The 24,805-nt window shown below is 36.2% G+C and overlaps 1 protein-coding gene across 1 annotated transcript; it reads right to left on the bottom strand.

Moving 5' to 3' along the window:
* Positions 1-7,563: 7,563 nt before the first annotated feature.
* On the bottom strand, positions 7,564-24,805 carry LOC148075146 (sodium channel regulatory subunit beta-4-like). The gene is made up of 5 exons (XM_087796346.1): positions 24,294-24,805; positions 14,715-14,878; positions 14,431-14,650; positions 13,163-13,292; positions 7,564-13,084 (listed from the first exon to the last, which is right to left on the bottom strand). Exons 1-5 carry the CDS (start codon positions 24,379-24,381, stop codon positions 12,991-12,993), a joined length of 696 nt encoding a protein of 231 aa, XP_087652472.1. The 5' UTR covers positions 24,382-24,805; the 3' UTR covers positions 7,564-12,990.

Raw genomic sequence — 24,805 nt, 5'->3', positions numbered from 1 at the left:
CTCTCTTAAAATAAATTGACCATGAGCTTCCAAATGTTCAAACAGAGATTCATCTTCTGTTTTATCTTTTTTTAATTATTTTTATTTACGAAACCTTATCAAGTCTACCCATTTTTCTCCCTCGTTTTGATACCGTTCTTTCCCCCGTTTTGAGCTCCAGGAGGTTGGATCCCCTCCTTCATTGTGGTTCGAGCTCATACCTCCGCAGTCAATGACATAAACGCTGCTATTAAGCCCCGCCGGGTGAGCGGGAGCGCGCACGCCACTCGACGGCGCGCTCAATTAGCCTGAATGGAAACAGTTTTCATTTACCGTAATAACTCATTTTTCCTCAGCACCACTGTCCCCTCATGTGGAGGCCCCTCTTAATACATATTTTATTATGATCCGTTGAACCCTGCGGGCAGTGGGGGGTCGACAGCCCCCCTACCTAAGGCTATAATTATTAGACATTAATTGAGTTCGAGACCCCCCGTGGTTCAGCCTAAACTAGACACCACGTGTTATTTAAATAAATACAAACATTTGGATAAATGAAAAGGGATATTGCGCCACGTCTTACTGTACGACACATTAGGTTCGGTTAATAAGAGGTTAAAATAAATACGGTAATTTGTCCTGGGGTGGTCGAGGGGAGGGGGGGGGGGGGCGTAAAGTGAAAATGAAGCCCCCCGGCGAAGGGAAATTACGTGCGACCGAACGACCTTTGTGCAAAGATAATCAATCGTCTGATCAAAAAGGATATTTATCATTGCGATGTATCAGCAAATGTGTTTAAGAATTCAACCATAAATACACGTTCGGGAAGAAATGGCCTTTTTTCAGAAAAAGTGAAATGAAAAATCTTTATAAATAACTATAAATAATGAACAACGTAATATATGAATGTCATTGTTAAGATTATATTTCAATATTCGATAACAATCAACGTCTCGTTCAAGATGTTTCTAATCGATGATCACCTTTGTTTAAAGATCAGACAGAAAATATTGAGTATTACAATAAACCCTAGTAACACACGGAGATTTAAAAGGGTAAATGAATAAATATAGTCGAAGAATAAACATATTTATAAGGCGGTGTAAACATGCAGCACTATTAAATACAATGACATATTAATATTTCATCAATTATAGTAGGAAAATTTCAGAGAAAATAAAATCGAAATATAACATAAATCACCACAATGTGGTTCCACAATTTACAAAAGGATAAACATAAATTAATAATTACATTTGAAATGAACGAATTTGCATGTATCGCGACAGTAAATAGTTGTTTTTATGCAAAGAATTTTTGGCATTTCCACCAAACAAGAATCGATATTATTTGAATTGCGTTATGAAAGCTTATGTTTGACTGCCCTCTAGCGGTTTGTCACAAACCATGTCCAACCACGACCTCAATAACTTCATTGTTGTTTATATCAAGACAGAAGTAAATTGTACCAAAATACGCACGAGATATTTGATACGTCAAGGCAGATGAACACAGATTGACGACCTGCTCTTGTTCTAAGACAAAGTGCATTTTAACAACGTCTGCGAGGCCTCAAGGAGACAGATTACGATGCACTTCTGAAGCAATTTGTTGAAGTAGTATTGATGGTCGGTGTCGACCACCGACGTATTTATCTGCCAGCGCAGCCGATGACACGTGGATCAAAGATGAGCTGATAAACTCATCCCCACTCATTCAGCGCTTTCCACGGACCTGTCGAGACGGATGCGTGACAGGTAGTCAATGAGACCCTCGGCCCCCTTTTTATTTATCTACGCTTCCAGTAACAGCGGATCCTTGTCAAGTTCCCGGTTTGCCAGGCGTTTACGGGAAGATACGGATGAATGAGATGCTTGAGACGAGGCAGTAAAACTAACAAGATCAAATCTGTTCTAATGTGGACTTGAACAGTGATAAGAGGGAAGATCATCATTTATACTTCAATGACAACATTAAAATACATAGTAGAGGCATGTATGGGCAATTATCTGACACTACGATACAGGGGCGACGGTAAGATATATTGCAATATATTGCTATACTGTAGGAACAATCGTATATTTGTAGTATTGTCAAGTACTTGACTATGGTTTTGGGGAATTTACAGACCACAATATATCCCAAAAATATGTCTTAGAAGACTGCTTGAGTCAACTGTATCCTCTTGTCCTCAGTCGTTGCCAGGATTTCATTGTTTATGTCTTTTTCTGTTTTTGTATACATTTATGTCTTTATTTGATTCTTTACATGTATTAGAGGATAACGGAACGATCGTGTATTTGTAGTATTGTCAAGTACTTGACACTGTTTTTGGAAAATTTACAGACCACATGACCTTTGATGAAGTAGTTACTTTTTTTTTGTTATGAAACTAAAATAAGTCATAGAAGACTGCTGTAGTCAACTGTATCCACTTGTCCTCAGCCGTTACCAGGATCTCGCAGGATTTCATTGTTTATGTCTTTTTATTTTTTTGCATGTATTTATGTCTTCATTTGATTGTTCTTTACATGTATTAATGGATATTTGTATTGCAATATATTGTTGTACTGTAGGAACAATCGTATATTTGTAGTATTGTCAAGTACTTAACTATGGTTTTGGAGAATTTACAGACCACAATATATCCAAACAATATCCAAAATATGTCTTAGAAGACTGCTGGAGTCAACTGTATCCTCTTGTCCTTAGTCGTTACCAGGATCTCGCAGGATTTCATTGTTTATGTCTTTTCCTGTTTTTGTACGCATTTATGAATTTATTTGATTGTTCTTTACATGTATCAATGGATATTTGTATTGCAATATATTGCTGTACTGTAGCAACAATCGTATATGTGTAGTATGGTTAAGTACTTTACTATGGTTTTGGAGAATTTACAGACCACATGACCTTTGATGAAGTTTCTAAGTGTCTTAGAAGACTGCTTTAGTCAACTGTATCCACTCGTCCTCAGCCGTTACCAGGATCTCGCAGGATTTCATTGTTTATGTCCTTTTATTTTTTTGCATGTATTTATGTCTTTATTTGATTGTTCTTTATATGTATTAATGGATATTTGTATTGCAATATATTGCTAAACTGTAGGAACAATCGTATATTTGTAGTATTGTCAAGTACTTAACTATGGTTTTGGAGAATTTACAGACCACAATATATCCAAACAATATCCAAAATATGTCTTAGAAGACTGCTGGAGTCAACTGTATCCACTTGTCCTCAGTCATTACCAGGATCTCGCAGGATTTCATTGTTTATGTCTTTTTATTTTTTTTGCATGTATTTATATCTTCATTTGATTGTTCTTTACATGTATTAATGGGTATTTGTATTGCAATATATTGCTATACTGTAGGAACAATCGTATATTTGTAGTATTGTCAAGTACTTGACTATGGTTTTGGATAATTTACAGACCACAATATATCTAAACAATATCCAAAATATGTCTTAGAAGACTGCTGGAGTCAACTGTATCCTCTTGTCCTCAGTCATTGCCAGGATCTCGCAGGATTATATTGTACATGTCAATTTATGTTTTTGTATGCATTTATGTCTGTATTTGATTGTTCTTTACATGTATTAATGGATATTTGTACAGATGGATGCGTTAGTGCTGCTGGACAAATTCATTTCTTAACTGGGGGTCAATAAATTATCCATCTATCTATTCATCCATCTATCCATCTAGCATTAAAATTTAAAATCTCTCACGACACTAATAAATATACCGTGAAACTGACACTTAATATATATCGCGATGCTGTAGTAACAAGAATATATTTGTAATGTTGTCGAGTACTTGACTTTGTTTTCCGCCAAACCAGTGTTGAGTGTATCCTCTCATCCTCAGTCATCGTAGGGATCTCACACGAATTGTTCCTTAAGCTGCGGAGGGCGTAATGACTGCTGCCATTTAGCATCCGTAAGTTAAATAGCAACACAAAAATGAACAAACACTGTGAATACTTGCATGTTATTTATAAAAATATGTATTTTATTTTAAACTCTTTATTGAACTGTTAAATAAAAAGTAGTATGTGAAAGAAAAACAAAAACATGACTCTAAAGCTAAACATTTTTTCAAAAGAATGAAAAATCAATACAGTATTGTTTAAAAATATCCCGTAACAATTTTTTACTGACACCCCTAATATATTAAATTTGTTGTTAATTTTTTAAAATTTAGTATGAAATGTTGAATGTGAAAGTGGGTTTGTATGTGACCTTTTAAAATAGGACATTCCAGGTGAATTAAAGAATAAATTAATAAAATAAATCACAGAAATGATCAACAACTAAGATAATTAAAGAGCGTATATAAATATAAAAATCACTATACTTTCTTTCCAGGACAGTTGAGATAATTAATATATTTACAGCATGTAATGCATTATCAGACTGACAGGGCTATAAATACATTCCCTAACAAAATAACAAAAAAAACCCCCTAATAAATAGCTACACAGAGATTGAAAAATTATTATTCCACTAAAAATGTGATTTGGATCAAAGATTAGAGAGATTTTTAAGGCAGCATTTGAAATTATATAAATATTACTGCATGTACAGAAAGATGAACAAAGTTTACATGAAGTTTGACAAATATCAACAATGAAATTAGGGTTTTATTCAAAGGTTTTTACAGCAAAGTACCAAATAGAGAAGTATTAACTCCATAGTTGGTCAAGAACTTGCATTGCTTGAAGCTAGTTTAAGAAGTCAGACGATTTCTCTTTTAAATATGTAAGTAAGTAATTTGTATTTATATAGCGCTTTTCCAGACCAGGGTCACAAAGTGCTCAACAATACTCAATAAAGTATATACAAGGTATATATAAAGGTCAAGATAACACTGAGAACAACACTTTTAAAGAGGAAATTTTGTCGCAATTCTACAGTATAAAATGATCTTGGTTAGTTTTATTGGAAAAAAATTGCTGCTCGGTTCCTTAAAAGCTGGAAGAATCCATCAACAACAAGTCAAGATTCTGTTCTCATAGTTTCTCTTCCAAACATCTTCTAACCTTCGACTGGACTGAGCCAAGAAAACGGGTCGAGTCCACTTACTTGGACTGACCGGTGACATGCATCAACCAGAACTATTGCAGCCGGACTGCCAAAAACAAAACAAATAAACCCTTTATTCCACCGCTCTTACAAAACAAACTAGGGTCGACGCTGTAGGAAAGAAAAATATAAAAACACTAAAAACGTACTGAGACAACTCATACCTCTGTCTAACTTTTTCATTTCTTAGCAGATTATAAAACAAAGCACATAATCAAAGGATAAAACAACTTGCATGATTTAAGAATTGCGTTGTCTCATGGCAAAAACAATAAAAAAGACGTCACTAAACTACTAAAAAAAACAAATGAAAGGTTTATTGACAAAACAAAAGAGCTCTACAATGATGTTGTTTAGATGTGCGCACTTTGCGCCCTCTGCTGACCAAATGCGGTTACTACTGAAACGGAAGTTAAAAACGGATTTAATTATAAAATACAGCATAAATATGTTTTGGTAATAACAAATATTTATGTCGTAGCTTAATGGAATGTCGTTGTTTTGTTTTGTTTTTTAAGCAGGCACGTACACGGATACCTTACTGAGTCTGTGAGACGCTCAAACTATTGTATTCAACATCTGTAAATCCCTAAACAAACATTTTAAGCAGTAGTATTTTGAACAATACGTCATAGGAGAAAATACTACTTACTCTTTTTGCTTGTTTCACCAACAGTATCCGAACTTTTATCCACAGCGTCCGCGTTAGCTTTAGCATCTTCATTAGTGACATGGATCAGGTGCGCACGATTGATGACGTCACTGATGACGTCTTGCATATATAGATTTTTTCCCACTCAACGCTTACAGAATATTATTATTTCCTTTTGGAATTTTATGTTTTATTAAAATGTATATCGCTGCTTTATTATCACATCCGTATTTTTGGCTTTCACGTTTGTTTTACTGAAATATGTGCATGAAGCAAATGATGACAATGTCATCCCTTCCGGGGAAAAATATATTCTTTAAAATCGATTTCTGTGTATGTCTAAGTCAAGTTCTCCCTTTTTTTTTATCTGTGGTGGAGACAAAAAACTAAACATAATGTATCAATGGGTGTCGTCTTAGAATCTTTTTTAAAGTCTTGTTAAGGTTTAACTTACCGTAAAAACTGCCGCAATAAAAATTTAGAAGGTGGTGGACACTTAAGCCACTGTGTCATGACAATTAATCCACTGTCATTAACTACATGAATTGTTTCATGAAAACCCATCAGCTGTGTCAGTCAACTTTATCAGCTGTGTCATTAAATTCCATCCACTGTGCCATGATACTTAATCCGTTGTGTCATTAAACCTCTTAAATAGATTACCGAAACCCCATTAGCTTTCATTGAACTTTATCAGCTGTGTCATGAAACCTCATCAGCTGTGTCATGAAACTTCATACACTGTGTCATGATACTTAACCCACTGTGTCATGAAACTGCATAAATGATTACATTAAATCCCATCCACTGTGTCATGAAATCTCGTCAACTGTGTCATCAAACTGCATGAATTGTTTCATGAAAAACCATCAGCTGTGTAATTAAACTTTATCAGCTGTGTCATTAAATACCATCCACTGTGTCATGAAACCTCATCAGCTGTGTAATTAAACTTTATCAGCTGTGTCATTAAACTTTATCAGCTGTGTCATTAAACTTTATCAGCTGTGTAATTAAACTTTATCAGCTGTGTCATTAAACTTTATCAGCTGTGTCATTAAACTTTATCAGCTGTCATTAAATACCATCCACTGTGTCATGAAACCTCATCAGCTGTGTAATTAAACATCGTCCGGTTTGATATGCAACTCATCTGCTTTGTCATTAAACCTCATCCACTGTGTCATGATACTTAATCCGTTGTGTCATTAAACCTCCTAAATTGTTTACCGAAACCCCATTAGCTGTTTCATTAAACTCTATCAGCTGTGTCATGAAACCTCATCAGCTGTGACATGAAAGTGCATTAATTGTTTCATTAAATCCCATCCACTGTGTCATGAAACCTTATCCACAGTGTCATGAGACTTAATCCACTGTAATACCTCATAAATTGTTTAATGAAAACCCATCAGCTGTGTCATTAAACTTATCAGATGTGTCATTAAACTAATCAGTTGTGTCATTAAATCCAATCCTCTGTGTCATGAAACCTCCTCCGTTGTGCCATTAAACTTCATTCACTGTGTCATGATACTTAATCCACTCTGTCATGAAACCTCCTAAGTTGTTTACCGAAAACCCATTAGCTGTTTCATTAAACTTTATCAGCTGTGTCAAAAAACCTCATCAGCTGTGTCAAAAAACTTCATACACTGTGTCATGATACTTAACCCACTGTATCATGAAACTTCAAAATTGTTTCTTGAAAACCCATCCACTGTTTCATGAAACCTCATCTACCCATCACTGGAATCAGGGTTTGTTGGGTAAAGAGGTTCCCAGGTTGAAAATGAGGAAATAGCAACAATAATAATAAAAAAAAACGAAATCATGAATCAATTTAAATCACATTTATTTATTATCTTGACAGGTCAAAAGTTGGAGGTGCAAAGACAGTTAGGAAGTATGAGCAACATGGCCACAAATACATCATTAACATTCAGAAGACAGTTTTCCCCTTTGAAAACCCTGGAGTTACACATTCATCTACATGTGTGGAAGTGAAACCTTTTTTCTATGCACAGGTTTGGACCGAGATTACAAACATTTGTACGACGTCAGCAGCTGAGGAAAAATACGGTAGACTCTTATTGAATGTAAGCAATTCCGTTTTTTAATACACACGAGAGGAAATTGATGCTTATTTCTCCCTGCCAAAAACTACAACTACACACAGTCATTCATGTGACGTTCTGTGTTTGAATGGAATGTGTGGTGCAGCAGACGTTGGACTCTTGGCTTGGCAGTTTGAGTTTCAGCCGCTTGTACAGTCGGATTACAACAACTTCAACTGATATATATTTTTTTCCAAATGTAACCGGTGTGTGTGAGGACGAATGTAACAGCAGACGTGAGACTCCTGGAGTGGCAGTATGAGTTTCAGCTGCTCTGGCAGTTCGAGCAATACTATCAATGGAATTTAAGTTGAGTGAATAATTCACTTTTTTTTCATTTTTTTTTTTATTGTACCGTTGAATCACCCTCTAAATTGAGCCAGTAAACATATTAAATTGACAATAACTAGTCTATATCTAAAGCACATCACAATAGTTATTCAATATCTAAAAATCTAGCGATGAATCATCATAGGGTTGTTTGCACTTATCTGCCACTTTGATTTATATTTATTTTTATTTTTGCAGAAGCATACTAATCTACTGCGAATGCGTACAACTTTTTTTTTAACCACTAGATGGCACTCATACATTGTTTTGCCGCTGTTAGATCGCACCACCGCAGAGTCCGTTGGTTTGTGGAGTCAACAATCATTTTTGGCCATGAATCATATTCAGGACGTACAAGACGATGACGTCATACATGGACAAGCCTACGTGACAAAGCAATCCAAAAAGTTTTCTTTTTTTTTCAAAAGCGCACATTATGCAGAAAGATTTTCTACCAATTCCCATAACGTCAGAGATCAATAAAATGTGTGTAAATTGGCAGGTTAATTTCAGAGTGATAGTAGTCAGATTTGGTAGGAAAATACGTGTTTTGACAAACAAAATAGGATCCACGTTTCAGTTATAATCCAAGGTATAAATTAAATCTTAGACGGTCTCATTTTTATATCACGAAATAAATAATCTTTTAATTGACAATCATGTTTTTTCTCCTGTATTCTCTTTGTTATATGGCAAACAAATGAAAACATACATTTAAATTAAATATAATTTAATATAATATAATCATAATTTTATGGCAACACTAAAATCATTCTACTATACCATGCTGGAAGACTTTTGGGCATCTAGATATCGTATAAATGTGGGCCTGGCTCTCGCTGTTTACTCCACACAGCATGTCCACAGTGCAATCCTACTGTAGGCAGAAACATTCACAACATGGAAAATGAATTATGTTATTAATAGATTTGATCCCATTTAAACTCCGCAGAATATGATGTATCTGGAAACGATCTTCGTCATGTCTGACTTAATTACTGCTTGACTTAAAGCAGCGCTTAATATTTTTCAAGGCGTAACTGAATCGAAGTTATACTTTTCTAACACTTGAGGGAGCCAGAAACAATTTTTTAGAACTTACTTATTATCCTTTTTATCCTCTTTAGACCAAAGCTTTGGGCTGTTTCCCTAATAAATACATGTAGCATTTGCTTTCTTTTTTTTTCTTTAAAAGAGCGTCTTCTATATCAACAGAGGAATTCTGGCACCAATTATTATAATTATTTTCTTACTAACAAGTGCTCTACCTTATAATTGAATTTATTGTTTAGCAGTTGCTGTAGAAGTCTTTTGCTGTCATTCCTTTTTTCCTTCGACCGAAATGGAGAAAGTTATATAATGTTAGCAATGCGTTGAAAAGTGTTGTAACTTTCAGGGCTCAGTAGGTGGCGCTCTCAGTTGAAGAATAATTTGGGCTATATTGAAATAGTTGTTTAGAGCTACAATTGAGCAGACAGTGCCATCTAGTGGCCTTTGAAAACTAGGCACTGTATCACGAAGGCGCTGTTAAGGAAGTTTCATGACACTTTGTCAACCCATCACTACTTAATGTTGCAAGTAGGTCCAACTACTAGTGATGTCACCCCTGTCACACCCTGTAAACAAGCGTTGACCAAATTTACCATAAAGTCAAACACCTTTACTGGAAATGAGACGCTAAACTATTGCAACACGACGGAAACTTTTTTGGCCATTACTTTTATCATCGGAATCGAACCAAGAGCTAAGTTTAAATGGGACATTATATAGATTGACCCGATGCAGAAAGAAGGGCCTAATGTATAAGACTAATGCACGGCCAGCGCCTCGGACAGACGGTAGTCACAACAGCCGGCCCACTCATGTCTATAAAGTGCCTTTAAAAGGTTATTGCATAATCGGATGTATGTCATATTGCTTCCACTGAAAGCAAGAAAGGAAACTGCTCTGTTATAAGAGAGAACAAGCCGATAGGAAGAAACGAAAAATAAAATGTTTTACAAGAAGACAATATAAAGGTAATGTTAAAAATGCTTGGGTAGAAACAATTTGCTGTCCAATTATAGAAAATAATACTTTGTGCAGCCACTGAATGGTGGTAAAGTGCGTGATCGTTGGGATGAGATGTGTGTTAGTGTGTGTGTTAGTGTGTGTGTTGCCTGATAACAGAGATATGTACAACATGTGAGAAGTGTCGAGGGTCATGTTTCTTGACTTCTTTAGATATCTCAAGAGTAGGACAGTTAAAAACAGGGAATTTTGTTCAATATATAAATGAATTCCTGTTGATTTGCCTTCAACAGTGGTCCCCAAAGTGGCCCCTAGGTGGCGCAGTGATAAGTTTTGTGCAAATTTTACGTTATTGTCTTCATGTGTGATGGACCATGATTTGTTCCCTATTTGTGTCTTTGAACGCAGCACGCTCTAGGTTTACAAAAAAAAAGTTAAATTACTTTCCAAAATCTTAAGGTATTCTTATATTTTTAAATTTCGCACAAAGTTATTTTTATTTTCCATGCATCAAGGGGGTTGCCACAAAATAAAAGACATTTTTGGGAACCACTTATCGACAAATGAAAACATTTTCTAGAGAAATAAGAATCAAATTGTTTTTTAGGAAAGTAGTGTTCAATTCAGAAAAAAATGGTTTAATCTTTAAAAAACAAAGAACTATTTTACTTTTTTCTTATGGCTCAAAGGTTTGAGGTTCTCGACAGATACAATACATTTAGTTGAGAAAAATCTAGTGATCAATAATATTATAGGTTGTACATTTTTTCTGTTTAGGCCATTGTTTCCACTGTATATAAACGTTTTTTGAACTGTAACAGATTAAAAAAGCAATTTCAGTGGTTGTTTAAATGCCTTAAAAAAAAAAATCCTTATTTTTCTTTCATGATTTCTAAAGTTATAGCAAGACAAAGATCTTCTCTTAAGGATGCACACAACTGCAGTAATAACAAAATACTTCTAAGGTATTACATTCACGCTCTCCCTGCCAAAGTCACCACAATTTGTGTGTGTTTTCTGTCCCAATGTTGTGTTTGGATTTGTACATTAAAACATTAGCAGCACATTTAAATGTTGTGTTCAAGCAGGCATGACATGGCAGGACACCATTCAGTTTGTGTGTTTACAGACACGAAGATTGTGTTCTTCTTCTAACATGACCTCTAAATACCTGAAGGCAATCTTTTTGAAAAGAGACTATTTGACACCCGGGCTACTTTTAAAGGAGTTTAAAAACCTTCTAGAAGTGTTGGTCGAGGTTCATGTGATGATTTTTAAACTGAACTACACACGGTGTCGGTTGCTACACAACATTATATAAAACGCGCACATGCTAAAATGCATTGGTTATTAGTCAGAAGCAGCATGATTTAGTTCATTCCTATCTACAGGGATCTGGGTGGGATTGTCTTTGATGAGGGAGTACATTTTCTGTGGTTTTATCCTCCCACCAACAGAGGGAGCTGAAGCAGAACAGGCACCTGTGTTTCATCTAAAGCAAAATAAAAGAACTTGGGCAGAACCGGATCACTCTCAAGTACTGGAAATCTCAGTCGTCAGCCATGTTGGGTCTTAAAATCAACCCATGAAAATAGGGGTCCCCTACGTACCGGTATTATATCGGCATTATACATACAGATAAGAAAAGTAAAATAAATCCTGTAGAGTTTGTGTTTCACTTAATTTCACTAGTTTAAAGGTTGTTTTTTTTTACTTAAATACCTCACAGACCATTACTGGTCCCCTGACCACAAGTTGGGAGTTGGGGTCCACTGCTCAAGAAAGCATTAACTACTTATATTCAGAATGAATAAAATAAAAATAAAAATAAAATGACTTCCTGTTAGGGTCTTCTTTGGAACATTTTTTTGAAATTATCTTAAAGATTTCTTTTTGCTAATGTATTGCTCTTGTCATGGCAGTGCCTCTATAAATCTAGAATTTAAAGCGATAGTTCACCCAAAATTTAAACACATTTTCTACTGACCCTCAAGTCGTCTGAAGGATGCGATTCTTTTCAGAGTAATCTGTTCCTTTTATTTTATTTAAAGGAAAAAATGATGCTTTTGAATAGAGCTAATTTTTACACTCCGGGTTGATATTTATTGAGTGTTTCTTGAGTGTAGCATGTTAGCATCTTAGCTTCTGCTACAAAAAAGCTTAAAACAAAGACTTGTTTAATTTATTTTACTAAAATTCCTCATGTCAAGGCTTCAATACAAGATGGACGTTATAGACGAGCAATATGGAGGTATTTGGATTTTCTTTTAAAAGTGTATTTTTGGACCAAGATAAAAACAGCGATCACTTTAGCACGGTTAGCTTCATTTAAAATGAACGTACATTTTTGCCTATAACTCTAAAAAGTAACAAATTACTCTGAAAATAATCCCAACTCTAAAACGACACGAGGATAGAGTAGAAAATGAGTGAAATTTGGATGAGGTATCACTTTAAGTTGAATATAAGTTCCTTGACAATGTAGAGTTGCGGTGACAGGATTAAAAAACAAAACACTAAATAGTTAAATTAAAGTTTAAATGTTGTTAAAAATATCGAGCAAAAGTTCCAGTGGTGAGAGTGATTCAGGCCTGTGCACCTTTTTTTTTTGTTTCAAGCACAAGCGAAAATATAAAATTTGCCTAGTGTTATATATAGATATATATACTGTATATATATCTATATATAGATATATATATATATAGACTCTATGAGGATACAACAGTCCAAAAGAAAAAGTTCATAACAGCATAGCTCTCCGTGTGCACGTCGTTCCTAAGATCATACAATCATTCAGGCGAACTCTTTCCTTCATGCCTTTGGCGTCCCTTTGTTTTCAGCTTTGGCTCCGGCGAGTCCGTTCTCCGTGTTATCGTTCCCTGAGGAGCTAACCAGGCACTCCTTGCTGCAGGAGACACAAGGAAGGCAAGAGAGTTAATGGGGAAAAAATCACTTCATTATCATAACTCGGGATTCTTCTTACTTCTTTTCGTCGTCCTTCAGCAGGAAGTGAACGACCAAGGCCTTTATCACCATGACGATGATCACTAGGCCGATGACTCCGCCCACCACCGACACGATGACGGTGGTCAGCGTGTTGTCCACTTCGACCACTGAAAAATTAAACTAAATTTTAACTTGACTTTTTGCATTTAACCTTTGTCTTGTCGCTGGGGCAGAAAAAAAATGTGTTTGAGGTATCCCTTGTGTTGTACGGTTGTTCAACAAGGGTTAAATACATAACATGCAATGCTGAATGTTTTTTAAAGAATTCTTTAAATGCTTCAAAAAGTATTTACTCTGTTTTATGATCATTTAATACATTTTCGTTTGGTTTATTAAATTAAAGACATTTTATCTTCATCTATCTTAAAATAAAGGACACGTAAAACTTAAGATGATTTAATTCAATTTTCAGTTTTTCTGCAATTCATTTAATTCTAATAAAATAATAATGAAAACGAATAACCTTTAATAAAAAAAATGATTAAAATAATAAACCATATAAATCATGACAATATGTTTTTTCTTCTTCTTTCATAAACTTTTCTCAAGATTTTTTCTCTCTATTTCTTAAACTTTATTTAAACTTTAATTTAATTAAACAATATTATATGTTAAAAAAAGAATAGATTAATAAACAATACATTTTTTCATTCAAGATTGTGTCTCTCTGCCGCTCTCCTAGACTTTATTTAAACTTTATTTCATTTAAAACACATAGTATATAAAAATAAAAAAAGAATAGATTAATAAACAATTTACAATATGAAACTTTTTTTATTCAAGATTGTTTGGCTCTTCCAAACCTTAATTTAATGAATAAATAAATAGAAAATTACATGATAAATATTAGACAAAATGTTACAAACATAAACAAACAGCATCTTTATTTAGCAAATAAATAAATAACATAAAATATAATATTTTTGATGTTTTTTTGGCAATTATCTTTTAAATATTTAAATGTACCAACACGTATGTAAAATGTTGTTTCCCACCTCTGCTCTGGAAATAAATGGAATAAACACTTTTGTTTTGAAAATTGTAGTAAAATATGAGCTTTTTAAAAATGTAAATGAAATATTTTAGAAGAGAAATATTCGATATTTGTTAAAAGTGACTAAAAAGAGAAGCTTTAATATATAAAAAAGCAAGAAAAACAAAAAATACCTCAACTAATAAAAAAAGTTTATTTAAAGGATTATTTTAAACAAGCATGAGTTGATGAGCCGCATCAGACAAACGTACTCTGGTCCACCACCTTCAGCGTGAAGGTGGCGGTGTGGTTGCGTCCTTTCTCTTTGGGGTTCTTGGCGAAACACTTGTACTCCCCGTCGTCGTCGAAGGTGATGTTCCAGAGGAGGATGGAGATGTTGTTGCTCTTCGACGAGCCCACGAACTCCACCCGCTCGTTGTACACCTCCACCTTCGGCTCGATCCCCTCGCTGGGAATAACGGCGTCGCAATACTGAACACAGACACACACGTTTACGTTTTACTGGCCAGGAGATGTGACTCCGGCGAGACCTCACCTTGATCATGGTGCCGTTGTTGTTGAAGTGCCAGCTGAAGTAGAGCTTGTGAATGCCGATGCAGGAGGAGTAGGTGCAGGGCAGCAGCACCGTGGAGCCGTTCATCGCTTCAATCGACGACACTTTTCCAGTCGACACCTCCAGTCCTGTGATGCTCCACACGCCTGCGGAGAATCACACGCTCGCTTAGCCACGGCTGTGCATCGGCAAGGGCACATGGGCAATGATACGATATATCGTGATACTGTATCAACTAGGATATATGTGTAGTATTGTCGAGTACTTGACTCTGGTGTTGCAGGATTTACAGACCACACGACTCTTGACTGAAGTCGTAACTGCTTTCATCAGTTTTGAAAGCAAAATATGTCCAAAAATCAGCTTTAAAAGCTGCTGCATCCTCTCGTCCTCAGTCAGGTTTTCATCATTTCTTTAGCTGCTGAGAATGAAATGACTGTTGCCACATAGTGGCCAGAGGTTTATTTGCAAGACACAAATACTACACTCATATCTGCATGTGAATAAAAAAATTGAATTATTTAATTTAATCCCTTGTGTTATCTCAGGTTCATATGCATACATATGCAGTGGTGAAGGTCGTTCATCTTGACCCTGAGACAACACAATGGATACCTCAAACACATTTGTTTCCAGGATCTTCGGGTCACCTTGACCCTGAGATAAAAGAATCCTGAGTAAAACATAAAAGAACTATGGTAAAAAAAGAAAGAAAAGGAAATATAAAATGAAAGCAAAAAAAAGACAATATTAGTTAACTTTAAAAATAAAAAAATATAAAGTACAATCTATATAGTAATCCTGAAAAAAATGATGCGATATATTTAATGATCTAGATGTTCTACCACCACTACTCTAAACTTTATCAATAAAGCTTTTTTTCTTACGCTGCATCCATGGTGGAGATACTCGTTGTGTAAACAAAGTACATGAACTGAATAGATCCCGAACAACTTTCGGTTGAAAAAAATGTTAAAATTCATTTTTTAGTTTTATCAACTGCCAAAAGTTCCACGGTAGTGGCAGTTCTTGACTAGCACTTGACAAACTTTCTGAAATCATACACGTTTATTAGCCTGTAACGTTATCAACTTAGTTCAACACATGCATTCTACTCCAACAAATTTAATCAGATTGGATCCGTTCCAACTTTTATCAATTCAGCTCGTGTTAAGCTATGTTTTAGCTTTCTTTTATCTCTTCCACTCTTTCTTTTATTCCTCCTTTTCTATCCCATTCATTTCAATTGGGAAAAAAATCAACTCATGTTTCAACTCCTTCAGCTTTGACCTACTACTTATACTTTTACTACTAATTTCACAACTGCTTCAACTACTACTTTTACTACTAACACTACTTCTACTTGTACTACTAATTCTACTACTACTTTTACATTTCTACTAATTCTATTTTTACTACTAATTCCACTTCTTCTACTTTATACTACTAATTCCACTAATACTTCCACTATTACTCCTACTACTAATAATACTACTTCTACTTTTACTACTAATTCTACTAATTCTTTTACATTTCTACTACTTCTACTTCTACTAAAAACAAACAAAACAGAAACCCGATCACCCCACCCCCCTCAAACAAAAAAAAAGAAAAAAAGAAAGAAACAGCACCTACGAAACAATATTTGGCAATCCAGTCAAACACTTACACATTGTACACAAAAGAAAAACAGAACATTTCAGGAGTCCATTCTTTGTGCCGAGATATAGTCCAAGAAAGGCTTCCATATCCGTCGAAACTTGTCCGCTTTTCCTGTCCGTTCATAGCGGATTGCCTCCATACAAAGAGTCTTTGTAAGTTCCATGAGCCACATATGAAAATTAGGAGGCACTTCTTTGTTCCAACACTGAAGAACTACTTTGTTTGCTAAAACCATTCCAAACAAAATTGCCTTTGTCTCAGAATCTTTTAAACGCTCAAGTTGCTGTGAGCAACCCAAAAAAGTTTCTCCCCAAAACTGCAGAATAAATATGAAATATTTCTTCCCAAAACTTTGCTAGTCTACAACAGGAGAAAAACATGTGAGCCAAAGTTCCCACTGATTGTTTGCATTTGACGCATATTGGTGATGTGGATGGATAAAAGGAGTGTAGTTTTTCTCTGGAGTAATACAGTCTGTGTATGACCTTGAATTGTATCAATTGGTGCCTGGAATTTATTGAACAAGTGTAGATTTTATTAAGAGATTTGGACCACATTTCTTCAGTCAATTCTGTTCCCAAGTCATTTTCCCACAAGACCCTCTGACGGTCAGTAGGTGGAGCCACGTAAGTATCAAAAAACTTCACAAACAGAGAAACTAATCGCTTGCTTCCAGGTTTAGTTGATACGAGTGATTCAAGCTGATCAAGGGAGGAGAAAACCTCATAATTTGGGATGTTAATTTTAACAAAGTTCCTTAATTGTAGATAGCGAAAGAAATGTGACGTAGGAAGAGAAAATTTCTGCTGTAGTTGGGCAAATGATGCAAAAACATTGTCAATATACAAGTCTGCAACAGAAATAAGTCCCTTTTTCATCCAGGCTATGAAAACCGAATCGAGTTTTGAGGGGGTGAATAAATGATTATAACAAATTGGGGCCAAACTAGATACTACTTCTACTTTTAATACTGATTCCACTATTACTTACACAGCACAGCAGGGTCAGCATTCACAATGCATTTTCTTCTGGAAATGCACTCTTTCTAGTTTCTCTTTGTATTTCATGTCAAATGTCGGAACTTTATCAAAATGATTAATCAGATTGGATTCCAAAATGTGGGAATGACGAGTCAGGAAGGATTAGCAAGATATTTGTCGATAAAAATATAAACTGACCTGATTTTTTTGTTGACATTTTGAAGTGGAAAGTTACCCATAAATGACTAATATTTTACAGCCATTGCTGTTGTTTTGTTGTGGAAGGGAAGTGAACTCAAAACACTTTTTGTCAGGTGTATTTAAGTGAAAAAATGTAAACTATCAGATCATACAGCTTCTTTAGTTTTCAGAACTTCTACATATCACTAACTGTTCTAAGCATTTAAAGTCGGAAAACTCTTCCGGTTCTTCATTGAAAGTCGTCAAAGAAAAAGGAACAGACCCTTTTTATAAAAGTGCTTCACGGATTGAAAATGGCTTCAGAAAACAAACAAGGAAGGCAACAATAACAATAACGGCATCGTAACACATCAACATGAGCTGAAGTTGCCGACATTACACAACACATTCCTACAATGGTGTGTGTGTGTGTATGTATGTGTGTGTGTGTGTGTGTGTGTGTCTGCTGAGTGTGTCATGTTCCCTTTCATTGACAGCTGCCGCAAATCTCAGATTGTTCCTCTCGTGTCTCGCATATCGTTCTATTTATAAAGCGTCTCCTCTAAAACCGACCCAGGCTGGGATCACGTTGCACTCCAACATGGTGTAAACAGAGTTCTAGAGTTTGATGAAATATATATATATATATATTTTTAATTAAAATGTTACGTCAGGGAAATTAATAATAAGTAAGTAAGTAAGTAAGTAATATTTATTTATATAGCGCTTTTCGAGACCAGGGTCTCAAAGCGCTTAAACAATCAAAACAATACTCAAAAAAGTACATACTTTAAAGATCAAGATAATACTGAGAACAACACAGGAGTTCGAGAAATTCAAGGAAAAGCCTGAACAAATAGAAACGTCTTAAGATGTTTCTTAAAGGAGTCAGTAGATCCATCAAGCGCAAAGAGAGAGGAAGATCATTCCAAAGCTTAGGAGCAACAGCCTGAAAAGATTTCTCTCCTCTGGTCCTGAGTCGTGTGCGAGGAACCATCAGTAGATTCTGATCCACAGACCTCAGAGCCCAAGCTGGGGTGTAAGGCTGGATCAGATCACTGATGGAAGGAGGAGTCTGACCATGAATAGCTCTGAAAGTAAGAACCAGAATTGTAAAGTTGATCCTGAAAGAAACTGGAAGCCAGTGAATAGTTTTAAGGATCGGAGAAATGTGAGTTCTTCTACTTGAGCAGGTCAGAATTCTCGCTGCAGAGTTCTGAATCAACTGCAGACGAGACAGATCCTTCTTGTTAAGACATGAAAACAAACTGCCACAATAGTCCAGACGAGAAGAAACAAACGCATAGTGAACTGAATTTTATTAAATGTAAACGATTATAAAATATACTAAAAATGTTGTATTAATGTCAATGTATCGGAATCTGTTTCAAAAATATAATGAAATCAACATGAACTAAACCAAAAAGTACATTTTTCAGACGGTAAAGTGGTTGGCTTGTTACCTTAAAAGTTGCGGGTTCAATCCCGGCGCTGAAAAAGATTGTGTAATTGTCTTTAAGGTAGACACTGTTTTTTTTTTTTAGCTCCTGATGTTGAGCTGGTGCACTGCGTCACAGCCTACTGCCATCAACGTGTGACTGTGCATGGGTAAAACTCAAGTTGTTTTGGAGAAAAGCATCTGCTAAATTAATAATAAATAAAAACATAAATAAATAAGAAAAATGGTATTTTATGAAGCAAATCTTTTTTTATTTGTTTCCAGGTTCAAATTGTTGTTGGATTTAACACAAATGATGTTTAAATGATGTGATGAGTGTCACATATTTGTATGTAATTAAAAAAGAAATCCTACAAATTTTCAGATTAAATCATCCATATTGAAACTTCATATCAAAATATACCAGAATACAAACAAATAACTAGTTATTGGTGATTTAATTTAACAATCTAATGGCTCCTCAAGACATGCCGAGTGAAATATTAAATTTAAAATGTATTTTTTCCTGCCTCTGCTCTCCATGTTAGTGCGAACGTAGGTGAGTGGGAGGAGCCGTGAACTTTGGTTTCAGTTTTCAATCTCGACTTTTATGTTGAGATATTTTTAACTACGTCTCTCTCAATCATCATCTCAACTTGGGGAATGAAAGTCATGTCACTCTCAGTGACCTCTTCAAACTGATGCCGACGGAGTTGGATTTCAGAAAATGTATTTAAAAAAAAAAAAAGAAGTCAAGATTGCAGTCTGAAGATACTTTTAGCGGCTTCTGAGTTAGTTGCAATTCTATTGAGACCTCGAATAAAAGTAAAACTGATGTTGAAGGACAGGACTGTGTAGTTTTTGAAGGAGGAAAAAAAACCCAGATAATTAAGAAAGGATAATTGAAATAAAAAAACACCATTACAATCATACTTCCTGTTGGGTTTAGTAAATATAAATCATTTTGTTATGTAATATTGTTATAAGGCTTTAAAGAAGATTATGATGCTGTGTTTACACTATAAACTATTTTGCGCTTCTGGGCCACCGTACAATTCAGTTTACTCTAAAGCCACTATATATGAAAAGAGTAAAACAAAATTGGGAGAAAACAATTTTAATTTCTTAACAAGTTCTTTATTAATTTACAATAAATCTTAAAGCAATCTTGATACGATCTAGTTTATGAATATTGACTTTCAACGTATTTTCCCCCAATAAAGCAACACTTTAAAACAACAAAATCAAATGTGTATCATTCAATTATAATATTCAATTGTTGTTAAACCAAAATATATCCAAACTTTGGCTTTAAAAGCTGCTGGAGTATCCTCTCATCCTCAGCCATCTGCGCGATTTCATGGAATTTCATTGTTTCTTTAGCTGCGGAGAATGAAATGATTGCTGCCATCTAGTGGGCCAGAGGTTTATTTCCAGCACAAAAATGAGCAAATTTAGTGAATATAAATATATTTATGTTCATAAAAAATTTAATAATTTAATTGTAATACTTGTGTTTACAGGTTTATATGCATACATATTAAATCCTAAATTCTGCCTTGTTGTGTTCCATGCAATGTCAATTTGTCACCGTATTTTTTTTTTCCAGTATCTACAACAAAAACTAATCTTCATAATAATGGAAGCAACAGCAGTCGATAAACACACGTGGCGGCGAGTATTTTTATCCATGTGGTTCTCTTTCACACATCAGGGCTGAGTTTCTCCCTCATGGCTTGAAATAGATTTGACAGATTCCTCCTTTTACAACGGCGTCCCTCCCTCCACCTCCATTCCCCGTTCATCCCGTGACACTTGATGCCGAGAGAAGGACTTCTTCTGTCTTTCATCAGCCGTGACACGGTGTCCGCGAACTACGTCGAATCACAGAAGGCGTGCGATAAGAACACGGCCGTTAAGTATCCCGCTGGAAACACGCGTGTCCTTGGCTCAAAAGTCAAGGTGAAGTGTCTTCTTGAATTAGGTCAGGGACCCGAAGGGTTAATGTATTTCCTAAGCCACGGTGAGGATACTCGACGGGAGGGATGCGGAGAAATGGACGAGGGAGCAGGTGGAATGGATGTGTCAGATGGATGGAGAAGAGGGATGGACGAGGGGGGGGAAGTGAGACGTCCTCGCCAAGGTGAACGAACGACAGCAGGGCTGAGAATTACAACACAGGGAGGGCGAGTGACTCGGTACACTTCCTGGTTAGAACTCATCAAATAGTTCGTCCATCATCACGTGTGGACGAGGAGACATAAGATACTGTTGTAAAACACAAGAGTACTTTGTCCCATAATACAATAAAAAAATAATAGATATGAATCAGATCCGTCATGACAATTCAATAAAAACTAAAAATATTGCGATATTTAAAGACTTTCCCTTTAGGTGAATCTTCATGAAGCAGTGTCATGTTGTTTAGTGGTCAGTAGGTGGCGTTGTCAGTTTAAAAATGATTTGATGCTTGCGCTTGATGGAGTCTACTGACTCCTTCAAGAAACATCTTAAGACGTTTCTATTTGTTCAGGCTTTTCCTTGATTTTCTGGAACTCCTGTGTTATCAGTTTTATCTTGATCTTTAAAGTATATACTTTATTGAATATTGTTTTGATTGTTTAAGCGCTTTGTGACCCTGGTCTGGAAAAGCGCTATACAAATAAAAATGACTTACTTACTTACTTCCTATTTAAACAAAGGGTAAATAGAGCAGTGACCGCCATCTAGCGGGCTCTGAAAGTAATGCCACTGTTTCATGAAGTTTCACCGAAAGGAAAGTCTTTAAATATCGCAATTATTTTTGTACTTTCCTTAAACAAATACCATATAATTGCTCAAACATTTGTTGCAAGTTTAAAGTTTGTGCTGCACCACTTTCTCACCATTAAACTTTAAAGGCTTAATGAAGCTTCATAAGGCCATCGCTGACCACTAGATGGCGGTATATGCTGTATAATCCCTGGCTTTTAGGAACTATTTAAAAGAAACATTCAACATTTTCAAGCCAACAATATTTAAGAATAACTGAGAGCAATGCTAACTTCTTGCAGGTTATAAAACAATTTAAATAATGGTTAATTAAGGGGATTTAAGAATAAAATATTTAAGATTTAGGAGTCTGTTTGGTCTGACCTGAAATCCTTTTTTTTCAGATTGAATTTACTAAGCGATACTTGACCGTTTGTTGCTTTTTATTGAAGGACTGATGTCGAACCACTATGAACATTTGTATGGCTTGAGTTAAAGTAAGTTTATTAAGTTCAATTAACCACATATAATAATATTCTCTCGCTGATTGTATTTTCCCATTAAAGCTTGCGTGACAGAGGAAAGTGTTGGTACTCTCAGGTCTCTGAAGGCGTTAACGCCACCACGACCTTGAGGATGAAAAGTAATTGAAGTTTGTTTTTGGTGAAAACCTTTGGAGTAAGACCATTAACGGCTCGTGAAACTGCGATAAAGATATAACAGAGAACTAACAGCTCTGCGCTTCAGAAAGGATTCAGACACATGTAAACTCTGTTCTACTCTCACTTGTATACAAGTAAAGTTTGTGACTTTAAAACCAGATCTGATCTCTTTGTTTAAGTGAGTAAAACTCAGATTCCTAACGTGACATTTCTGGAATGTATGACAGGTATAAGTAGCTCTGAATTGTTACTATTTTCTTTTACCTTTATTTATTTACCCTGAGGTTAGCAGGCTGTTTAGGCAGTGTACATCTTGTTGTATTCTTCTATACATAGATGAAAGCTAAAATAAAATGTGTATACAAATATATATATATAAAAAGGTAAAAAATTAGGGTGATGCTACATGAAGGCTGAACAGCCCATCACTTGTTTTTAGTATCGCTGGTCTGATGAAGCTTCATGAAGCAGTGTGCCTACTTTCAGAGTCCACTAGATGGCGGTCTCTGCTCTATAATGCATAGTTTTTAACAGCAATTCTATCGAAACTGCGGGAGCCACCTACTGAGCTCTTATTATTATGACATCGTTTCATGAGGCTTCATCAGCCCATCACTAAAACTGGAGAGACATAATTGTTTTTCTTTTCAATTCAGATCCATTCTATACCAATGTGTGCAAGAATAAAATAATAAACAAATGCCGTTTTGGATTTTAAGTTGTTTGCAGGTGACGACACATCAAGTGGGATTAATATTTGAGGAAGCAAGAATTAGCAGATTACCCCTTGTGTTATCTCAGGGTCAAGTTGACCCAGAGGCCAAGTTGACCCAGAGGCCAAGGTCGTTCACTTTGACCCAGAGACAACACAAGGGTTAAAGTACTTTTCTGAGGTTTATAAAAAAACAAAAGCTATAAAAAAAAGATGTAAGAAAAGGTAAAAATTGTCAAAAAATACAGTTAAACTACATGCTCGGACACACATAATTAAGCACAAATTCTATTTTAAATGAAAGATAAATGCATTGATGTCAACAACAACAATAAAGTTTGTAATATACAACATACACTTCGACAGCCTCATGATAAAGATCATTACATCCATAAAGTTTGCGAGTCAAGAACACCCTGTTTCATCTACGCAGTCAAATAAAGAGCCGAAGAAAACCACTCTGATCCTGCCTCGTCCCGAAGCACCACTGAGTGAGGTTCATTCAAAAGTCATAAATCCTAATGGTGTATCGATATCACACGAGGGAGCATTAGGTTGAATTTGTTTAAGCTCCTTTTCTCCTCCTGAAAAAAAATAAACCCTTAAAATAGAAGGAACCGTGTGCAAAAAAAACACCTTCATTCGTCTAAATTGCGAGACATTCAATCCGCCCCGGCAATTGAGTTGACTTTTCTTCATCGAATTAACCTCAATTAAACGTCGCTCGGAGTGTTGTTAAATTAGGTTTCAAGTCCGGAACAAGTGTGTCGAATGGAGGCCGGTCGTACGTTTTTAGAAACGCCCCATCGCTGTTGGGAAATCTAAAAGGGGTTGCATCGAAAAGGAAAAAAGTATCGGGCCCCACGACTCCTCCTGCGCCACGATACAGCTACACCGTCGGAATACGAAACTCTCGAAATCGAGACGAGCCGAACCCCTTGGATGAGAAGTTTTGGGAAGAAACTTTAAGGGTAAAGAGTGACCTTGACAAATCTGTGGCCGGGGGGGAGCAACAAGTAAACACCGGAGAACGACGAGTTAAGGATGGGACGTGCCTCCCGGTCAGACACGTCCACAGATATATCGAGATGTTGGAAGAAGCTTTAAAGGGAATACAAAAAAAAAAAGGGGGATCTTGTTGAAAAAGGAAGACGATAGATAGAAGTGTAAACTCACCGAGCAGCAGTAAAACTGCCAGACCATGAAGTAGATTCCCTGATCGGCATCCTGGGAGTGCTGGACCCGTGGCGTCCACCGGAGCCATGACACCCGTCTGTCCCTTTTTTTTTTTTATCCCCCGAGTTACTGTCCTGTAATGAGAAAAATGAACCCCTCTTGCCGTCCTCCCCGGGCGCTCGCTGGGGGGGGGGATGAGGGAGAGAGGAATGCGGTACTTCCCGGTCGCAAAAAGTGTGTGTTTGCAAAAAGAGGAATCTCTGACGGGGGGGGTCCTGTCTCAAAGGCAGAGAGGGTGATCTAGAAGGCGGAGGTAGTAGCAGCGGAGACGGTCAGAAGGCGGTGATCTTCCTGAAAGAGGCAGGCTTGGCCGACGAAGCCCTCCCGGGGGTGTGGGGAGGGAACATACGCTATCAAGAGGGGGGTGGCGGTGGGTTGAAGGCATGTGAGAGAGGCACACTGGGAAGCTTGAAGATAGCAAGAAAGAGCCACGTGTCTCCCCGGCTGGCTGA

Source organism: Callionymus lyra, chromosome 7 (assembly GCF_982586985.1).
Source record: "Callionymus lyra chromosome 7, fCalLyr1.hap1.1, whole genome shotgun sequence".
NCBI lineage: Eukaryota > Metazoa > Chordata > Actinopteri > Syngnathiformes > Callionymidae > Callionymus > Callionymus lyra.
Note: the sequence above shows the minus strand (reverse complement) of the source record. Positions and strands in the feature narration are given on the sequence as shown.